Here is a 19296-nt window from a genome sequence, read left to right as displayed (position 1 = left end):
GTAAAGAGTAACTTGTAACTTGAAACTATGTAAAATCTCCGAAAGCACTTCAGAATTGAAATTTATAGTTGCTACTATTTTGGCGTCAACAAATTTTCGGCTACTACCATTATTAAATAAAAATCTTCAGTTGCGGGCAGAAAAACTAATACTCTAAATATATTGATGCATTTTATGAAAGAATTTTATTTTATGAAAACAGCAATTAAATTATGAAAAGTATTAAAAAAATATGAAACAACAATTAATTTTAATCAAAAAAAATTTTCATTGGCAATTTATGACTAAAATAATTTTTTTTATTATTTGGTCAGAGTACATGTGTTTAAAATAAAAAAAACAATTTACCTGTTTTATCGATGCAAAAAACAGTTGTCAGTTTTGTGGGTATGAGTTTAAAATAAAATAAATTTAATGATCAATTTTGATATTATTTGAGATTTACTATTGCTATGCTATGTACAATGTACTAAATGTATATAAGTTAGTTACTAAAGTTTAAACGTGAAAGTTAAAAGCTAAGAGAAAACCTTTTTCCGAAACTATTTTCTTACAGCCACAGCTCTAAACTAAAATTTTTATTTGTAAATCATAATCTGTGTAAAAATTGATAAAAAGAAAATACTGATGTGTCATAAGTAAAAATTAAAGTTTTTTCCCATCAGTAATTTAGAGAGTGATATTGGCTAAAATTAAGAAATTTACCATTCCAATAATTTAATTGAGCTGCATTGCGAAACAAGTTAACTAGTTATTAGTTTTAAGCAATTGCAAAAATAAATAAAATAAATAAATAAAATAAATAAATAAATAAATAAATAAAATAAATAAAATAAATAAATAAAATAAATAAATAAAATAAATAAATAAAATAAATAAATAAAATAAATAAATAAAATAAATAAATAAAATAAATAAATAAAATAAATAAAATAAATAAATAATTAAGTAAATAAAGTAAATGAATAAATTAAAAAATAAAATAAAATATATAAAAAATAATAATAAATGAATACACATAACAAAAAAATCCCTAATATTCAATTTTTTTCAATATACCTATTTTGATTGATTTCAATTTTATTTTTAATTCAGTAATGAGTAAAAAATAAAATTGAAATCAATCAAATGCTAATTATGCTAATTTTTTTTAAATAAAAAAGTAGCCAAGAATATATACAATATCAATATCACTATGTCACAAATATAAATCCCTATATGTCACAAAATAAAAAATAAAGAATACTGGTATTTTTTAAATAAAAATTAAAATTTTGCTTCCATGAGTAATTAAAAATGTAATATATGCTAGAATTAAGAAATTTACTATTCATATAATTTAATTGAGCTGAATTGCGAAGGATGCAAAATAAGTGATCAGTTTTAAGCAAATACTGAAAAAAAAAATTTAAAATAGTAAATAAACAAATCACACAACAAGCAAAAATTCTTAGTATTCAATGTAATCAAAAGACCTAATTTGATTGATTTTTTTTTTCATTCAGTAACGAGCTATTTTTTTTTCAAAGTTGCGACAGATAAATACAATACCATTACAATTCCGTAATAAATTAATATCTATGAAATTTTATGGCAAAAGCTTGGATCTATTTGTTCAATAATTATAACCAGGGATCTAGAAATCACGGGGACCTAAAGTATTTATTCGGCTCCTATAAGAAACGGAGCTGGCTTTTAATATTTTTAATAAGATTTTACGCAAAAAGCTGCAACGATATTTTCCATAACAAAACATACTGCATCTGGAAAACTGGTCTTTTGTTGCCGGAATACTTGCCTTTGTGTACAGTCCTGGCTTTATTGCATTAAATTTTAAAATATGTTGTATTAGAGGAGTCATTACTTTCATTTTACTAGCAAGCACAATTTCTTAAATTTTTGAAAATATCGAAGACATTTATAACATTGAAAGATATTCAGTTAATGGGCAGTTTTAAACAATTCACTAGAAAAAGAAAACTATTATCTACAGCCTGAAGGTTGAATAATAAACGATAAAAAAGTAAACAAATCTGTTTCTCAAAGTCCAAGAAGCAGCTTACTACGGAGAAGAGACAACGCCTTTATATAGTTATGTTTCTTACAATATGATTGGATTTTCACAGGCTTTCGATTTTCTGTGGTTTGTGGGAGTCTCTCTCTACTCACTGAAATCATCTGACCGTAAAGCAAACTTCACGTACGTAAAAATTTTCAAAATTATTATTCTTATTACGTTAGTAGTAATATTTTCAGAGAATTACTAAACGATTACACCCTTAGAGGGAGTTGAAAGAAATATTAAGGATCTTCTCTCTTATTGATACGCTAAGGAGTTCTCGTAATTACTTTAACACATTTTAGATAAATTTTTAGAGAATTACTGAAGGACTCCTTTCTCATAGAAAATTTAGAAAATTACTCTAGGGTTTTCATCCTAAAGAATTACTAAAAGACTTCAGATACATAAAACCTCTATTAATCATATTTTATTTATTATTTAGGTGACATTTTTAGAGAATTTCTGGGGGTATTTTTCTCAAAAGTATAGAGAACCTCTAAAAGCCTTCTCCCCAATAGAAATTACTTAGGGAGCTTTCGGTACGTGAAAGGTTTCTTTTAATTATTTTTTATTTGTAAGCTTTTTAAGTGAAGATTTTAAAGAATTGCTGAGAGGATCTTTCCTGAGAGTGATTATTGAGAATTACAAATAAACTCCCTCCCTAAAGAGTTACCAAAGGGCTTCAGATACGTGAAACTTTCCTCAATAATGGTTTATTTATCACTAAAAGGAAATTTTTGAGAATTATTGACGATCGTCTTCTTTAGAGATTTTAAATAATTTCTATGGTGCTCTTTCTCTATAGAATCACCAAAGGGTAAATCAAAAAGTTTCTTAATAATGCTTTATTTGTTACTTTTTTTAAGTGAGATTAGGGAATAGTTTAGAGCTAAGCTTACAAAATTGTTATGTAGCTCCTCCTTCAGAGAATTTTGAGAATTTTTAAATTGCTACTTCCCTATATAATTACTAACTGGCTTTGGGTAGAGGATAGTGGGGTAAAACCGGGTTGTGGGATCTGACCCGGTACTTTGAGTGTATGGTTGTTATCGTTGTTGTAGTTCATTTACGTGACACTAGAGCTGCACAATGGGCTATTGGCGATGGTTTGGGAAACATCCCTGAGGATGACCCGAATATATGCCATCACAATTTCGATCCGCTGCCAGGGGATGGCACCACCGCTTCGGTAGCCCGACGACTTGCACGCGAAGTCGAGCACTTTACGGTAGAACAGTTCAACGAGGACCAATACCGCACACCATCGGTGCCTACCCAGACTAATCCAAGTGGTCACCCACCCGCACACTGACCACAGCCAGTGATGCTTGAATTCGGTGATTTGGTGGGAAACGTGTCTTAACAGTCAGTCCACTGCGGGACTCGAGTGTTTGGAAATTAGTTCTGTGTTCTAGCGGATAAACTTAGAATCACATTTCATTAGTTGAGAAGAAGGACTTATTGGGACCACATTGGGGTGTTGTTGATTCTGAGTAGATGGAATCTGTGTAGATAAGTTTGTTTTGCAACGTCAACTCTCTAATGTTCTCCTGTTTTTAAGATATCCTTATTTATTGGTCATAAGAATTATAAAAATTATTTTTAGTCTAGATTACTTTACTTTTACTAAAGATTTATATTCTATCGAATAGTAAGAATCTCGCCCACTGCTCTGTCTCGTTTCGATAACCTCTGCTCTCGGAGATAGACACGGTACCCGATGTATATCTATGCTGAGCCCACGAAAGCTGAAATGCTGCAGAGGAAGAAGACAACTAGATCCAAGGCTGAACAAAGGTTTAACGGATCTCCGGGATAAAAATTTTGCGGGGCCTCTTCTTCGAAACTCAAAAAGGCTAATTTTTATATTTTGTATATTTCCTTAAAAAAATAATAAGCTCTATATTTTTTGTAAGGAATTTTAGTCAGGACTACAGCAGTCCCGGGGTAGAGGACAATTATTCCTTTTTCTCCCTCATTGATTATAGCCTTGACTACATCACTTGTAAATTACATTCATAATTTCTTTAAATTGTCATATATAATAGAACCTCCTACCAACTTTTTCACGGAAATTCTGGCATTTCTACATTTTCAATGAAGTTAACATGGGTACCTGGTTTTATCCCCTTAGTGTGGTAAGACCGGGGGATTTGACTATTTCTAGATAAAAAAAATCATTGATAAAAAAGTATTGCATCATTGTTGTTGTTGCTGTAGCTCATTTACGTCGCACTAGAGCTGCACAATGGGCTATTGGTGACGGTTTGAGAAACATCCCAGAGGATGATCCCAAGACATGCCATCATAATTTTGATCCTCTGCAGAGGGGATGGCACCCCCACTTTGGTACCCCTACGACCTGCACGCGAAGTCGAGCACTTTACGTTAGAACAGTTTAAAGAGGACTGATATAGCTCAACCGCGGCTCCTATGCAGACTGATCCAAGTAGTCACCCACCCGCACACTGACAGCAGCCAGTGATGCTTGACTTCTGTGATCTGATGGGAATCGTGCCTTAATGATCAGTCCACTACGGTACAGCACATCATTGACTTTACAGGAATTATATATCGTACACATTTAAACAATGAATATCTTGATTAAATACGGCATTTTCTAGTTCAAACAATTTAGCTCCTTAGCCTTCGAATCTTAGCTACCAGATCTTACTCAACTTTCTCATCTGTAATATTTTTTTAATTATGTTTTACTTATTACTTTCAAAAGTGAAATATTCAGAGAATTACTGAGATGTTCTTTTCTCAGAAAAAGTTTAGTGAATGACTGTGAGGCTCCCTCCCTGTAGAATTACAAAGAGGTTTTCGGCATATTTAAGGTTTAATTTAATTATTTTTCATTTATTACAATTTTAGGTAAAATTTTTATAAAATTACTGAGGAGTTTCTCTTTTAGAGAGAGTTAAGAGAATTACTAAGTAGCTCCTCCTCAAAAGAATTACTATATTACTGATTACTTCTTATAATAAGAGTTTTAAAGAATTACTAAGGGGACACTCCCTTCTCATGACGTTCGCAAAACCCCTTAAATAATAGTAATTATTTTTTACTTGGCGATAAACAGTAAGTTAGACCGCAATTAAAAAAATCAACTCCATTCTAAGTTACCAAAATTTATATTGTTTTAACTTAAATTTGGTTCTAGAGGTTTCGTTTTCGACTCTATCGGGAAAAATTTAAATCTAATAAATTTTCTCCGTTACAATTTCAATTTCATTCACTAACCTGTTTCACAAAAACTTATTTAAATTGCTCTATACAATAAATACATGCTGAATATTGAACATTCGTTCGAAAATTAAATGCTTGATAATCTTGATGATTATTTAGTATTAATACGTTGTATTACAAACATCAATTAATCACTATTATACGAAAAATATAATATAAAAAATATATCTCATTTATAGTTTACTTTATAGCATAATGAGCACTTTTAGATTTATGCCCTTAAAAATTAAAATTAAAATAAAAATTGAGGATAATAATGAGGAAAGTTATAATGAAATCAACTTTCTGGAAAATACTCTTAATTAAAGGATTGCTAATAATTTATAAATAAACACCGATATAATTATTTTTCAAGACACTACTTTCATAAAATTATTTTTCAAGACACTTTCACTATTACTTTCAAGACAGCTAAAAATATCTCAATCTTCTTAATTTATTACTGATGTATTCCTATTTTGAATAAATAATATAACTATAAAGTGATTGAAACATCTAGATAAATTTCACGTAACTATATGCATAGTTACATTAAAGTTTTTAACTTCATGCTACATTAAGAAAAATAATGTATGACATTGTACGCGGTATATTTGATACTATTGGAAAGACAACACACTGTTACATATATACAAATACTTGATATTGCCTAAGTTGGGTAAAAAATTAATTTTGCTCCTAAAGGTACATAATTTTTTTAAAGAACATTTTTAGTTTATTTTTTGTCAAAATGCACAAGTTTAAAAATGTTATATGTAATGGAAGGAGGCATAAATGTTAGGACCTACTTCCAGGGGAGTTAGAGCCCTTCATCAGGATTAAAACTGAGTAAGAAACCCTTACCCGGAAATATCGTCGTACGCGGCTAGGGGACGTTTCCTAGTATGACCTGCTCAGAAGCACACAAGGAAAAAGTTCATTGATGCTCTTTAAAAGTTTATCATGTGAAATCAGCTGTATGAAAGTATATAAGATCTGTTGAAAAAACTCATGCAACTGAAAAAAATAATTGCTCTCCCGTGTAATCGTTAAATTTAGATAAATTTTGCAAAACTATATGCATAATTAGATGAATGTTTTTAACGCTATGTTGCATTCAGAAAAATAAATAATTTTTACTGTATTGCAACTTGGAATAGATTATACAATTGGAGAAATTCAAAATTGGCATTATTATAATTTTATTTAATAAGAAACTAACTTTTCAAACTTATTGTGTTCACTGTAAAAATATTTACATGACTGCTGTATTCAATGTGTTAGTTTGATTAAAGATAATTTTTATCAACCCGTTTGATATCTATTGTTTTATCTCGAGACAATCACATGTCGGTAGAAAGCTTCTCTATCAATAACACAAATAGAAATTAGTGGCAGTGTTAAATACACGAAAAGCGAAAATTTCCCGACGAAGACATGGAGGAGTAAGAAGTTTTCTTTTATTTTTTTATTTTTATTTACTCTAATGATGTGATTTACTTATAGCTTTTATAGATGTTAAAAAAATTAATTTAATACATTTTTTTTATTTCATTAAAAAAGCTCAATCACAATACATAAAGATCAGCAGACTGTCGTATTGTAATTTTAAAAAAAATCCTGTTCTTTGATACTTCCACCCGAATTTTGCATTGTGTCAGGCTAATTGAAAAAGTTTTAAGGACTTATTGAACGGAATATTTTTAGGCTTATTATAAATACATTTTGAATAACAAATCACTACATTATATACCTTTATATAATCATTACATATACTTACTACCCTTTGGATAATTAAACAGTGAGCGAAACTCTACTTCATATTGAATTTTTTTTAGGTATATTGCAGTTAACCTCTCATAAAGCTATTTAAAATGAACCTTCGTTACTTTGATCGCATTGCAAATCAGACTAATTATAATTTTTTCCTGGTTATTACAGTTAACCTTTTATAACACTATTTATGAAAAACATTTACCACTCTGAGCCTAGTGCAAATTAAATTAAATAGCCCTTACTGAAAGAGCAATAAACTACCAACTCACCACGTTACATTAGACTTATTTTTAAAATAACTTAAAGTTATGTTGGTTATTTTATTTTATAACCGTCGTTGAACAGCCGACCCAATTTAGGGTTTACTAACACTGTTCAACTCCGAAGCCTTATGATTTTGAACCCAATCCAAAAGACAAGGGAACTTCTGGATCAAGTATTGGGAGAAATTTGCCTCTGTGGAGGACTTTTTGAAGAAACTAACCCGCATTTACGTTGCATGGAGAGGAAAAACACGAATTAACATAACGTCAACGAGGACACTAATCCATGATCAATAGCCATGACTGATAACCACTGAGGCTATTTTATGTCAGCACTGTGGTCGATGCGAGTGGGTGACAGCCATGGTTCCAGACGAATGGCTAAGGCAGTTCTCAGTTTAGATAAACAATATATCAGTTGTTATAACGGAAGGGTCATTTTAATGGAAGATCTTGTTAAAGAGTGTAGACTGTATGACTTAGTGACTCCAAGATTATTGAGCCAGAAATGTTTAAGTCTACAGACTACACGATTTTAACTACCCCTGGTAAAGAACATATTACATGTTTTTCTTTCACAACCCTTTTGATTTAGGTTTTTTGTTGTTGTATAAGAATAGATTTCTAAACATTTTCATGATTTTCGTTTAGCTTTAAACCTGTAAATATTGCCTATAATGTATTTGAGCCAAGTAGTGGTGCAGATGGCACATTGTCCCCCATTATCTTCCTCCATGGGATCACAGCTTCAAAAGAATACTGGAATGATATACCTCAAAGAATTGCAGATAAAACCAAAAGAACGGTAAAGTTTCATTCTATATTTGTTAATAAAGAAGTTTGAGTTTAACAATTGATGTATGCTTGAAATCAAATATCTTTTATGAAAGTACAAATTTTGTTTTAAAAATTACATCTAATAATTCGTCTATGGGAAATATACTAGTGTTAATCTTATTATCGATTTCTAGCAATATTATTAGAATGTTTCAATATTATTAGAATTTTAAAAATGTTTTTCGAATAAAAATATTTAAAAAAAAAACACTTAGTTTAAGTGCGCTACACTTGAGACAGAGTTCATATTTTCATAGTTTTTTAACCTATGAAATTCTGACGTGAAAATTCATAGCTGCAAAATTTCATAGCTTTTTAAACTAAGAAATTTTGCCGTGAAGAATTATCTAAGTTTTAGAACGGGCAAATAATTTAAATATTTTAAAAATCATTACTGTTTATTTAAAAATTGCCAATGTGGCGAGAATTTTTTTGAGCAAAGAATTTTTCTACATCCGAAAGAAAAATCAGTCCATCAAAAGTAAAATCCCTATCCCTTCCATTCAAAAGTAAAATCAATCAATAATTCTCTATTGTTGTCCAGAAAATACAGCGTTTGAGTAACTGCTTATTAGTTAAATACATATTAAATGCTTTTCATTTCCTTATAGCTGTGGTATATCTTTAACCTGACGTTTTCTCCATTATAAGAAATAGTTTAGAGGGTGACTGATTAAAAATATTCTACAGTTGATCTAACAATCATGAAAAGCTGTTGCAAAAAGCAGTTATGAAAATATGAATTATAAAAATATGAATTTATGAAAGTTATAGGAGCAATTTATTTTAATTAAGATTAAATTAAAATAATCAAATTTTGCGCTACCCGCAGAGGAAAACCGCGAAAATGTTTTTCAAATCGCTTGGCTGTAATAGGATTCCAGCTAAATGTTCATCATTATCTCAATGACATTATTTTTTTAAAAACAACCCTTTTTTATTAGATAGGGTATCATCTTTCTGAATGTAACGAAAAGCTCTTCTTATTAACTCAACCCATAAAGCAAAGTAAGTCGTAATTTAAGTATCGAAGTACAATTATATTTATGAAAGCTAAAAAAATAGCCTATTTTAATCAAGATTAAATTTAAATTATAAAATTTTGCGTTACATACTATGGAAAATCACGAAAATGCTTTTCAGATAGCATTTATATGTAATAAGATTCCAGCTAAATGTTCATTATCTAAAAGGAATTATATTTTAATAACTAATTTTTTTTTTTATCATCCATGGCTTATCATCTTTGTGAATTCAACGAATCCCCTTCTTATTTTTAATTCAACCCAGAAATCAAAGTAACTCACAATTTAAATATCGGTGTACAATCATATTCACGAAAGTTATAAGAATAATTTATTTTAATTAAGATTAAATTCAAATAATCAAATTTTGCAACACAAGCAAATGAAAACCTCGAAATTGTTTTTCAGATTTCTTGACGGTAATAGGTTTCCATCTAAATGCTCATTATAGAAATGAAATTATTTTTTAAAGATCAATAACTTTTTTTATTATTCTTGATTTATAACTTAACATCTTAGTAAATGTTGTGAAATGCTCTTCTAGTTTCTGACCTTTTTTGTATTTTTGTACACAGCCCAGATATCAAAGCAACTTCTAACTTGAGTAACATGAGTAAAATCATATTTTGAAAGACTTGATTATATAAAGAAAATCATATTATGAAAATAATTAGGATTTACATTACGGATAAATTAAAACCGCTAAAATGTTTTAATTACTAAGTAATTGAACGCCAACAAACGATAATGAGACTCTATCTCAGAAATTATAAACATTTTCTAATTTATTGTACTTTTTATGAAGTTTAATGTTTTGTACAGCTTAGATAGCTTGCAAAAATGTTCTTTATTTCATTTCATTTATTTATTTCATTTAATTTACTTAATTTTTTGTAAGTACTTAAATTGTGTTTTCTTATTTCAAGTATTAGAATTTCAGAATAATAGAAAAAATTAATTTTCTATAATAAATTATTTTCTCTTTTTGTTTAAATTTTTAAATTTACAAATTATAAATCTTTAAAAATTACGGGAAAAAATGTGTTAAAAAATTTACGAATTTCAGTTTTTCTGACACAGAGTCAGAATCTTATTAATTATTATCATGGCAATTTATAAAATTCAAACAAAAAAAGAACAAATTATACACAACTGCTATAAAGAAACAACTTCAATGAAGTTTTGTTTAGGTAAACTGCTCCCTAGAGGCCGTGGATATTGAGTAGAAACTAATTACTTGACCAGTGATATCAAAGTTTATCATGATGTCTGTTTGGTCGAGTGATTGATTTATTCGAATTCCGCGAAATGAGCTTTTTTTTTTGACCGCTTAACACCGCACAAATAGTGTATTTTTAAGAAAAAAAACAATCTGCTAATTTGTCCGGATCTTTCACATTTTTTACTTTGCAGTGTTTCCAATAGATGTCTCTAGTAATCCAAGAGAGATAGGATTATAAAACAATTTCAAGGACAGGTTTTTCTGAACTTCATTTAAGACGGTGAATTTCACTTGTTCAATGTATTATGCTTTGTGAATAATACTTCTTATTTATCAATTTTGTCATGCAGTGTAAAATAAAGACTGACAATAAGTTGTTCATAACAGAATGTCTATCTCGCGTTTTAAAGCTGAATTTTGAAAAGAAATAAAGATTTAAGTATTCAAAATATAAATAGTTTTCTTTCTTCCATTTTATCCCCTGTAAAATGTTTCCGTTTTATTTTCTTCGTTTTATACCTTCAAAGTTTTATGTAAAAATGGCAAATTTTCGCAATAATTAAAAATTATCAGAAATTAATAAAGTATACTTGTAATCGTTTTGATTGCCGATTTGAATTAATATATTCGGTTAGAATACAATGTTTTTTTTTTAAAGAAAACTATGCTCATTTATGGTATAGCGGGAAAATGGAATAGTTAAGTAGTTAAATATTTTAAATTGAAGAGTAATAACCCAATTAAGCATTAATTTAACTCAAAGCATATTAGTAATTATTTTTTAACATATCTGCTATTTTCAAAATATTTGACAAATTGTTTCAAAAGTTTTGAATGGATGGACAGCATTTTAAGTTTTTCTTTAAATGACTACTAACTGATTTTAATTACCTGAATTAAAACATCATTTTCTTCAAAAATATATAAAAACAAAACTAGAACAACCACTCTGATTTTTCGAGTTTTGTTTCTCAGCTCTTTTTTTCATTCTCCGTTAATATCTTTGCATTTTATACTTAAAAACACTTTTGTTTCTTCTCATATACGCCTGACGAGTTTTGAAAATGGGTGCCTGTTTTGGAGCGCTTGAAATATGTAAACTTGCTATTTCTTATATAAATATTTTTGAAGCGAATAAAGTTTTTAATCAGATAATATATTACCGCTTCAGTTTCTTGGGATTATTTATTTAAAATGACACAATTTATTTAATATAAGTTTTTATTTTGCTTCTCAGGCGTACACCTGTGATGCAAGAAATCATGGAGAGAGCGATTACAACGATGAATTTAGTTTTGATCTGAATATTCATGATCTCCTTCACTTTATGGACACTAAGAACATTTCAAAGACTATTCTAGTTGGACACAGCATGGGAGGTGTGACGGCAATTCATGCAGCCCTGAAGAAAGTGAGAATTTCCTTTTCCTGTATTTTTAAAACATGTTATTTTCATAACATTATTTTGTTAACTTAAAATTAATGATATATTGATATTTTCAAAAGATATTGTTTCACTGTAAGAAAATCTCTTAAAATTTACGATTTGAAACTTTCAACTGAATTGGTTGTGGAAAACTGTAAAACTTACGAAACAGATCCGTAGCCTCAACGATGTTTTACCATATAAGGAGAAGTATTTTGGGTAAAAATTACGAGATACTACAAAATCTTATACATTCTTTGTCGCAACTGTCTTTTAAAAATATAAGAACAAGTTTTCTTCGTAAAAATTCCATAGTCAGGATGATTCTTTACCATACCAAAACAAGCTTTTTATGTAAAAGTTATAAAGTAAATCTCTACACGCACCTGATAAGGATACTTTATGATAGCACTGTGGTCAAGGCGAGCTAGGAGCAGAATTCGTATCACCAAGTCATTACTGGTATTTAAACCTAGATCACCGCAGTGAAAGGAAAACGCTCTGTCCCTTGAGCCATTGCAAACGGATTGTATTACTATGAAGAAAAATTTGAAACTACCTTTATCTTTTAAGTGTTACTTATTGAAATTGTTTCTTAAAAAAGTTTAACTCTTTCAGGGGCTGTGAGATGAAAACTGCCCGACTTACTTTTTACTGTGATATAAAAGACAAAAATTTTCATAGTTCTTATCTCTTAAACAACGTGGCTTTTAACCAACCACTTTTCCTTTTAAAAAATCTTAGGAAAAAGCAAATCTCATTGTTATGGATATGCATACGATGACCGCAATTCCCTTGGTTAAATTTTTTGATGAAAGTTTTCTGCATTGCAAGGGGTTAAAACTATAGGGGCCGCCTTGTTGCTATTCGAAACTTAACGCAACAAAAAAAAATTATTTCAAAAGAAAGATAATAATCAGGTAGAGTATCAATTAGATAATGAAGGCGAATTTTTTATTTTATTTACGCAATGTTTAAAACCATAAAATACTTGTTGAAAAGTAAGAACAAGTACAGAAAATAATGGTAAAATGATTTCAGAAAAGGTAAAGTTTCGTACGGTAAGCTAAAACTAGAATGCGTACTGACGTTTATTACTAAGGTGAAAAACAGTTTTCCCAATGAAACAGTTTTAAACCGTCAAATATGTGAAGAATGTCTGGAATAAACTGGTATTTTTTACAGCGTAGTATCGATACATAACATGTACATGTTCAATAAGTATTATTATCTTACGTATTCAGATAGAACAGTCATCAGTTTAAAATAGATGAAACAATCACAATCACTTAAAAACAATTTTACATTTCGTATTACTTTGGAAAAACAAAATGAGTATATATTTTTGAAGATGAACAATTCTTATGAGTTCGTTGGAATTTAGAGTGCAAAAAGGTCTTTCTCGCATATTTTTGGTATAAACTATGATTAAAATTATTGAGATGTCTTAATCACCGAAGCCTAAAAACGATAAAAATCCAACTATCACTGATTTAAATAAAAGATTTGGGTGTTTTGATGATTTTGTGTACAATTCTTTTACTTTATTTGAAGTCACTGACAAATTTTTTGTCTTAGGGCAGTTTACTTTTTTGGTTTTTTCATTATTAGGGCTGCTTATTATTTTGTATGGGCCTCTATGCCAGTGAGTTAAATAGATAAATCTATGATGCCAGGCGTGTATCGGAAGGTAAAGGACACAAATTTATCTGTAAGACTTTTAATATTGAAGTAAAACTTCGAAGTCAATCGGTTGTATCGTTCCTGTGATAAAACAATTTAAGATAACTGAATGATGCTTGTAATTTTAGTTTTCTTTTAAAACTTCAAATTGTCATAATGCAGTTCGATTAATATTGCACCAATTTACGTCAAATGATGATTTTTGCATGAAATTTGCATGAATGTATTTAATTGTATTGTTCACTTACCTTACCATTAACAACCATCTGTAAAAATATATATTAAAAACAAAACAACAAAGAAGAACGTATTTAAAAAAAGTGCGGCTTTGAGGAGAACTCCTCCAGACTGACAGTCTGGGGCTGTCTGCTGGTATGGTAATAAGCGAGAGCACATTTCTAATGGGGGGGGGGATGGAGGAAAGAATGTGTGGATTGCTTAACTCATGAGGACCTACGCTTAGATAAAGACAAAACGATTCACCCCATAACCCTATTCGAAGTGACCTTTCCTCGTAGCCATAGTACCCGCCACGACGTAAGACGGGTGTCTGGAGAAGTTCTCCTGAAAGCCGCACTACATTTTTCATTGTTTATTTTCAATTTTTGTACCTCTGTACTCTTAGAAAAATTGGTACCAAGTTTAATTCTAATATCAGTATCTTGAACTATGCAAATTCACAGCAATCGTTGTCTTTGTATAATCAAGTTTAAAAAATTATATATTGTTTTCATGGCTTAGTCCTATATTAAGATTACAGAAAATACGAACGATATTATGGTTAAATAAGTTCCAAAAATTCTAACGGTGTATTAGTGAGGCATTCTGAGTTTTGTCTTTGATATCTGAACCAACAATTTTCTTACTCTAATCTGTTACTGCTTTAGGACTTATCGTATAAAAATACTTGACGATTTAATTTCATCATTTCAGCCTGAGAGAATAGAGAAGATTTTTGTGGAGGATATGTATGTTAAGAGATTTCCAAGAGCATTCACAGATGCGGGTTTACCTCTTCTATGCATGAGAAAAGAAAGTACTCAACACATGCCAAAAGGATTAAGTGAAAAAGACGCAATGGAATTTTCAAATAATTTTATTATCGAAAAGATTCCAATGGACAGTGTAAGTCTACTATGGTTTAAACAATAATAATAAACATGCTTTTGTTTAAATTCTTTTATTTCAGTTTTTAAATTTTTTTTTTTGTCTTCATTTGTAGTTATGATTTAACTTGTTATTTGCGCTATATTTCCTGAACATATATTTGATATACAAACTGCTTCTGTGATTTTCCTTTCATATTTCGCTAAAAATTTGTTTTATGAAACGGAGGATGATAAAGTTTGTCCTTCTCCTTTTTTACGTTTTTTTCAATGGAAATTACATTTTCTCTAATATATTGTTTCGTATTTTCATTTTATATTTCTCTTACATGTATCGTACTTGTAAGTGATATATAAATATAATATTATGAGATGTAATTTACTGTTGTATTTACTTATTTTCTTTCATATTTCGCTCAAAATTTATTCTGTGAAAAGGAAATATGATAAAGTTTTTTTTTTTTCCTTTTCATGTTTTTTTTTCAAAGGTAATTTCATTTTCTTTTACATATTGTTTCATATTATTCGTACTTGCAAGTGAAATACATTATTATTATGTTATGCGATATAATATACTATAGTATTTCCTTTCATTTTTCATTCAAATTTTTTTCTGTGAAACGGAAGTATGATAAAGTTCTTTTTTGTCCTTTTTATGTTTTTATTTAGAAGTAATTTCGTTTTCTCTTATGCACTGTTTCATAGTATTATTCGCTCTTGCAAGTGAGATATATTATTATTATGTTAAGAGATATAATTTAATTTAATATTATGTAACGAATATGCGTGGAAAAATATTATTTAGAATACATTTCGTTATTAACTAGATAATGAACTGCTTTCTTGTACTATACCTGCATTATTTTTTTTAAAATCAAAACACCCTATAAAAGGCCACATGGGAAAAAAAACTTTCCAAAAGTATTTTTTAGTTTAAAATTAATTTTATCTATTTTAGAAAGTATCAATTGTTTACAAATTTTAAAACATTTTATCTAGGGAGACGACATTTTTCGTAGATTTCGTAAAATAGGGCATTTCGTATATAAATTATATTGTTGAAAAGTCCCAAACTGTTTTGTATTTTTTAATATTCTTAAAAAATAAAAAGGGCATAGTAAAACGCCCTATTCAAATTTTTTCGGAAAAATTAAAAACGCAACAAAAGTCTATGCTGAAAAAGAGATAATAAAAAAGAGGTAACGTTTTTTTTTTAAATTTTTAGACTGAAATTTAAAAAAAAATTGCAAAAAATAAAATATACTTTTCAAATTTATTTCAGTTTACACCCTTTAAGAATACATTATTAATTTTATAATTGAATGCGAAAAGAAGTGAAATTCAGTGCTTTTGTTCTGAAGAAGTTAATCAGATGAACTCTTCAGATCATTCCTATCGAAATTTTTGAAGCATAAAAGTTACACCAAAACGATCGGTGCTTGTTCCTATTAATCGGCAATCATAGACATTGCTTTGCATGCTCGAAAAATAAACTTAAATGATTTTTTGCTTTAGTTTGGGAATATTTCAAAAATTAGATCATTTTCAAGTATTTTAATAATGATTAGAGCATGCGAATATCATCGAGGAATGTGATTATGTTTGACGATGACTAAGAGATCAAAAAATCTCCAAGTTTGTTTGCATTAAAAGCGACAAGGTCTTTACAGTTGAAAAGTAGCTGTTGATTTTGGTACTAGGCATAACTAGTATTATGGTAATTGGTGCAACTTAAATAGGTCAGAAATGTACAAATTTAGCCTGGTTGGGCTCGTGTTCGTGAGAACGGAAGCTCGAATCCCACTGGCTGAAAAATTCCTGTGTATTAAATGGTGATCGGTACATGTAACAAATGCTGATAACAAATCAATATGCTCATAACAAATCAATACTTCTGGGGGTACTGAGTTGGCGATAGATTAATTTCTGGTTCAGATCAAATGGATGTTCTGTGGATAAGTGAATGGAGTATAATAGGACTGGCTAACTGTAAAACTGACGTGTGTATGGCTAAAGCTTTATTCGTGGCCATAGATGGCGCCACTGAAAAAACAGGAAATACACCTTTTACCTTAAATTTGCTGGAATTCACCAAGCACATTTGCTAGTAGTTGGTAAGTGGCATTAGAATATTGGGTTTTGGGAGATATTTAAGGAGTATATTAAATGTGCGAAAATGGGAAAACAACAGAAGCTAGACTTTGATATGTTCATAAGAGTACGAAATAATGCAAAATTTCCCAAAATTATACCCCTCTCTATTTTTTATTTTTTTGCAATTAATGTGTTTTTATAAAAACAGATTTAAAAAAAAGCGAATTTAGCTATCGTATTTATTTTATGATCGTATTTACACTATCGTATGATCATCAAAGTAGAAAAATTATTTTGTTTCAGATTGTATATTTATAAACTCTTGTGTGATTTCTATTGAAAGTGAATTAGTTTTGTATCACCAACTCTTCATGGAGATTTGCACCACTGCTGTAGATTGTTGGATATAACTATGCGCAATAGAAAGACGAAATCTATATAAAATGTGGTTTATTACTTTTTATCTCCTTGAACTTCATTTATAAATTTAACATTTCAGCCGTTATATTCAAAACTGGATGACATCCGTAAATCTAGAGCAAGTTTCAGGAGAAACCCGGATGGAAGTTTTGAGGTCAATTACAACTTTGATGTTATTGCACGAGCTCTTAAAGACTATGACACATTAGCCAGCGAACCCGAAGGTCATTATGATGGCCCAGCATACTTTATATATGGCCCATTATCCATGTTTGCCGTGTAAGTATATGTTGCTTTTCGTTTCTGTGAATTGTTGATAAAAATTAATCTAGCACCCCAATGATGAAAAAAAAACATTCGTTAGTTTATTGTTAAAAATAAATGTGTAAAAAAGCTTTTTGCGTATTGAAAAAGGTTAAAAATTATTTTTATTACTCATATGTGAGAAATGTGACGGAATGGTGAAATGGTTTAGAAAGAAATTTTTGTTTCAGATTTTCAAACACAATTTATATTCAGTAAGGAGCTACAGCTGTAGCTCCTTACTGAATTAATACACATTGAAGTTTATTTAAATAAAACTGAAGATTATATGAATTTCTCATGAAAACAGTAGCGCGAGAGCATTAGTGTTGAGGACAGAGAGTGGATAAAACATGTTATTAAACATATGGAGGAAACTGGAATAGCATTAGAATGTTTGCTAGTTGAACAAGGGGGCACGCTTTCAAAAATTGTAGTATCTACCAGAAACTTGGTGAGTATATATATCTTTTATGAAATTCAGTTCATGCATAAATTGCTTTGACAATAGGAACTAAATTTAAAAGTAACCTCAAAAATTCATAATTGTAGGCAAACATGTAACAAAATACTCTAATTTCTAATAATTCGTTAAAAATCTGTCTCTATCTTCTGAGTATATTTTTGGAGGTTAAGTAAAATTTTAATTTTTATCTGTGTGAGGTTGTTTTTTTTTATAGCATTGGTTTGTTTTCTACTTCGTATCTTCTTATATCTTTTTATCACTAACAATAAAGTGATCGGAGCAAAATCTGATTGTTTTAAAATTTTAGAATAGTTCTAAATGTTTTAAACAGTTGTGACACACTGTATCGTATCTAAAATAATTATGCCGATTGGCTACCTTAAATCGGAAATATAGGTTGAAACGAAAAAAATAAAATCCTTTGCATAAATTTTATGTTTGAAAATTATGAAATATTTAACATTTACTAATTGTGACATTTGTTTTAGTTATGTTAATGAGTCGATTCAATATAATATGTTATGATTAGCAATTTTTTTTTCTTCATTCTAGATACAATGAGGAAGAATCAATCCGAAAGCATTTTCCGAACGCTGAACTAATTGGTATTCCAGGTGCTGATCATAGTGTTCATATTGAATTCCCTGACGAGTTTGTTGCAAGTGTTTTAAAATATCTGTGATAATAAATGCTGCATAACGATTCAGTTCGTTGAGAGTGTTTTGAAAATATTTGTGATACTAAATGCTTCAAAACGATTGAGTTTGTTGAAAGTGTTTTAAAATACTTGTGATAATAAAAGCTTCAAAAATGATTTGAGCACGTTGAGAGTGTCTTAAAAATAATTGTGATACTAAATGTTTCAAAATGATTAAACTTACTGAATAATTTGGAGCATCTTTATTATTTTCAATTTACTTTTTGGTAGTCTGATGCAGTTGATTTTTTTTATACTGCAGTCTCCAATGAATAGAGAGCTATCACACTCTGTACACTTTTGCTCACCACTCCGCAAACTGAATTCGTAGTTTCTTTCGAATCGCTTAAAATACTAAACTCCGTTGCAAGTTAAGAAAAGAACATTGCGGTATAGGATTTAAGTAATCATATAGCCAAATCAAATCTATCAAAAATCTAACACATTATATAAGTTTGCTTTCAAAACAATATAAAAGCTTTTAAAAGTTGATTCATCGGACAGAAATTTAATTCGTGCTATTTTTTATAAGCGAAAAGAAAGCCGTGCTACGTCATTTCAAGAGTTGGCGATGTTGATTGGAGCTTGGAATCCATTTAGCGTGCACTTTAGATGCAAATAGGCTCTCTCCATTGGGGTGATGGTTTTTTCTTAGCTTGCAACAGAGTATAGTTACTACGTGATT

General features: G+C 29.4%; 1 protein-coding gene across 1 annotated transcript; it reads left to right on the top strand.

The window, feature by feature from the left end:
- Positions 1-2040: 2040 nt before the first annotated feature.
- LOC107442548 (sn-1-specific diacylglycerol lipase ABHD11) lies at positions 2041-18802 on the top strand. Its single transcript, XM_016056174.5, has 6 exons — positions 2041-2200; positions 7984-8137; positions 11654-11827; positions 14459-14650; positions 17225-17424; positions 18467-18802. Exons 1-6 carry the CDS (start codon positions 2109-2111, stop codon positions 18594-18596), a joined length of 942 nt encoding a protein of 313 aa, XP_015911660.3. The 5' UTR covers positions 2041-2108; the 3' UTR covers positions 18597-18802.
- The last annotated feature ends 494 nt before the right edge of the window (positions 18803-19296 follow it).

This window comes from Parasteatoda tepidariorum, chromosome 2 (assembly GCF_982258835.1).
Source record: "Parasteatoda tepidariorum strain Cologne lab strain chromosome 2, Ptep-v5.0, whole genome shotgun sequence".
NCBI classification, from domain to species: Eukaryota; Metazoa; Arthropoda; class Arachnida; order Araneae; family Theridiidae; genus Parasteatoda; species Parasteatoda tepidariorum.
This window is presented reverse-complemented; position numbering and strand designations above follow the sequence as displayed.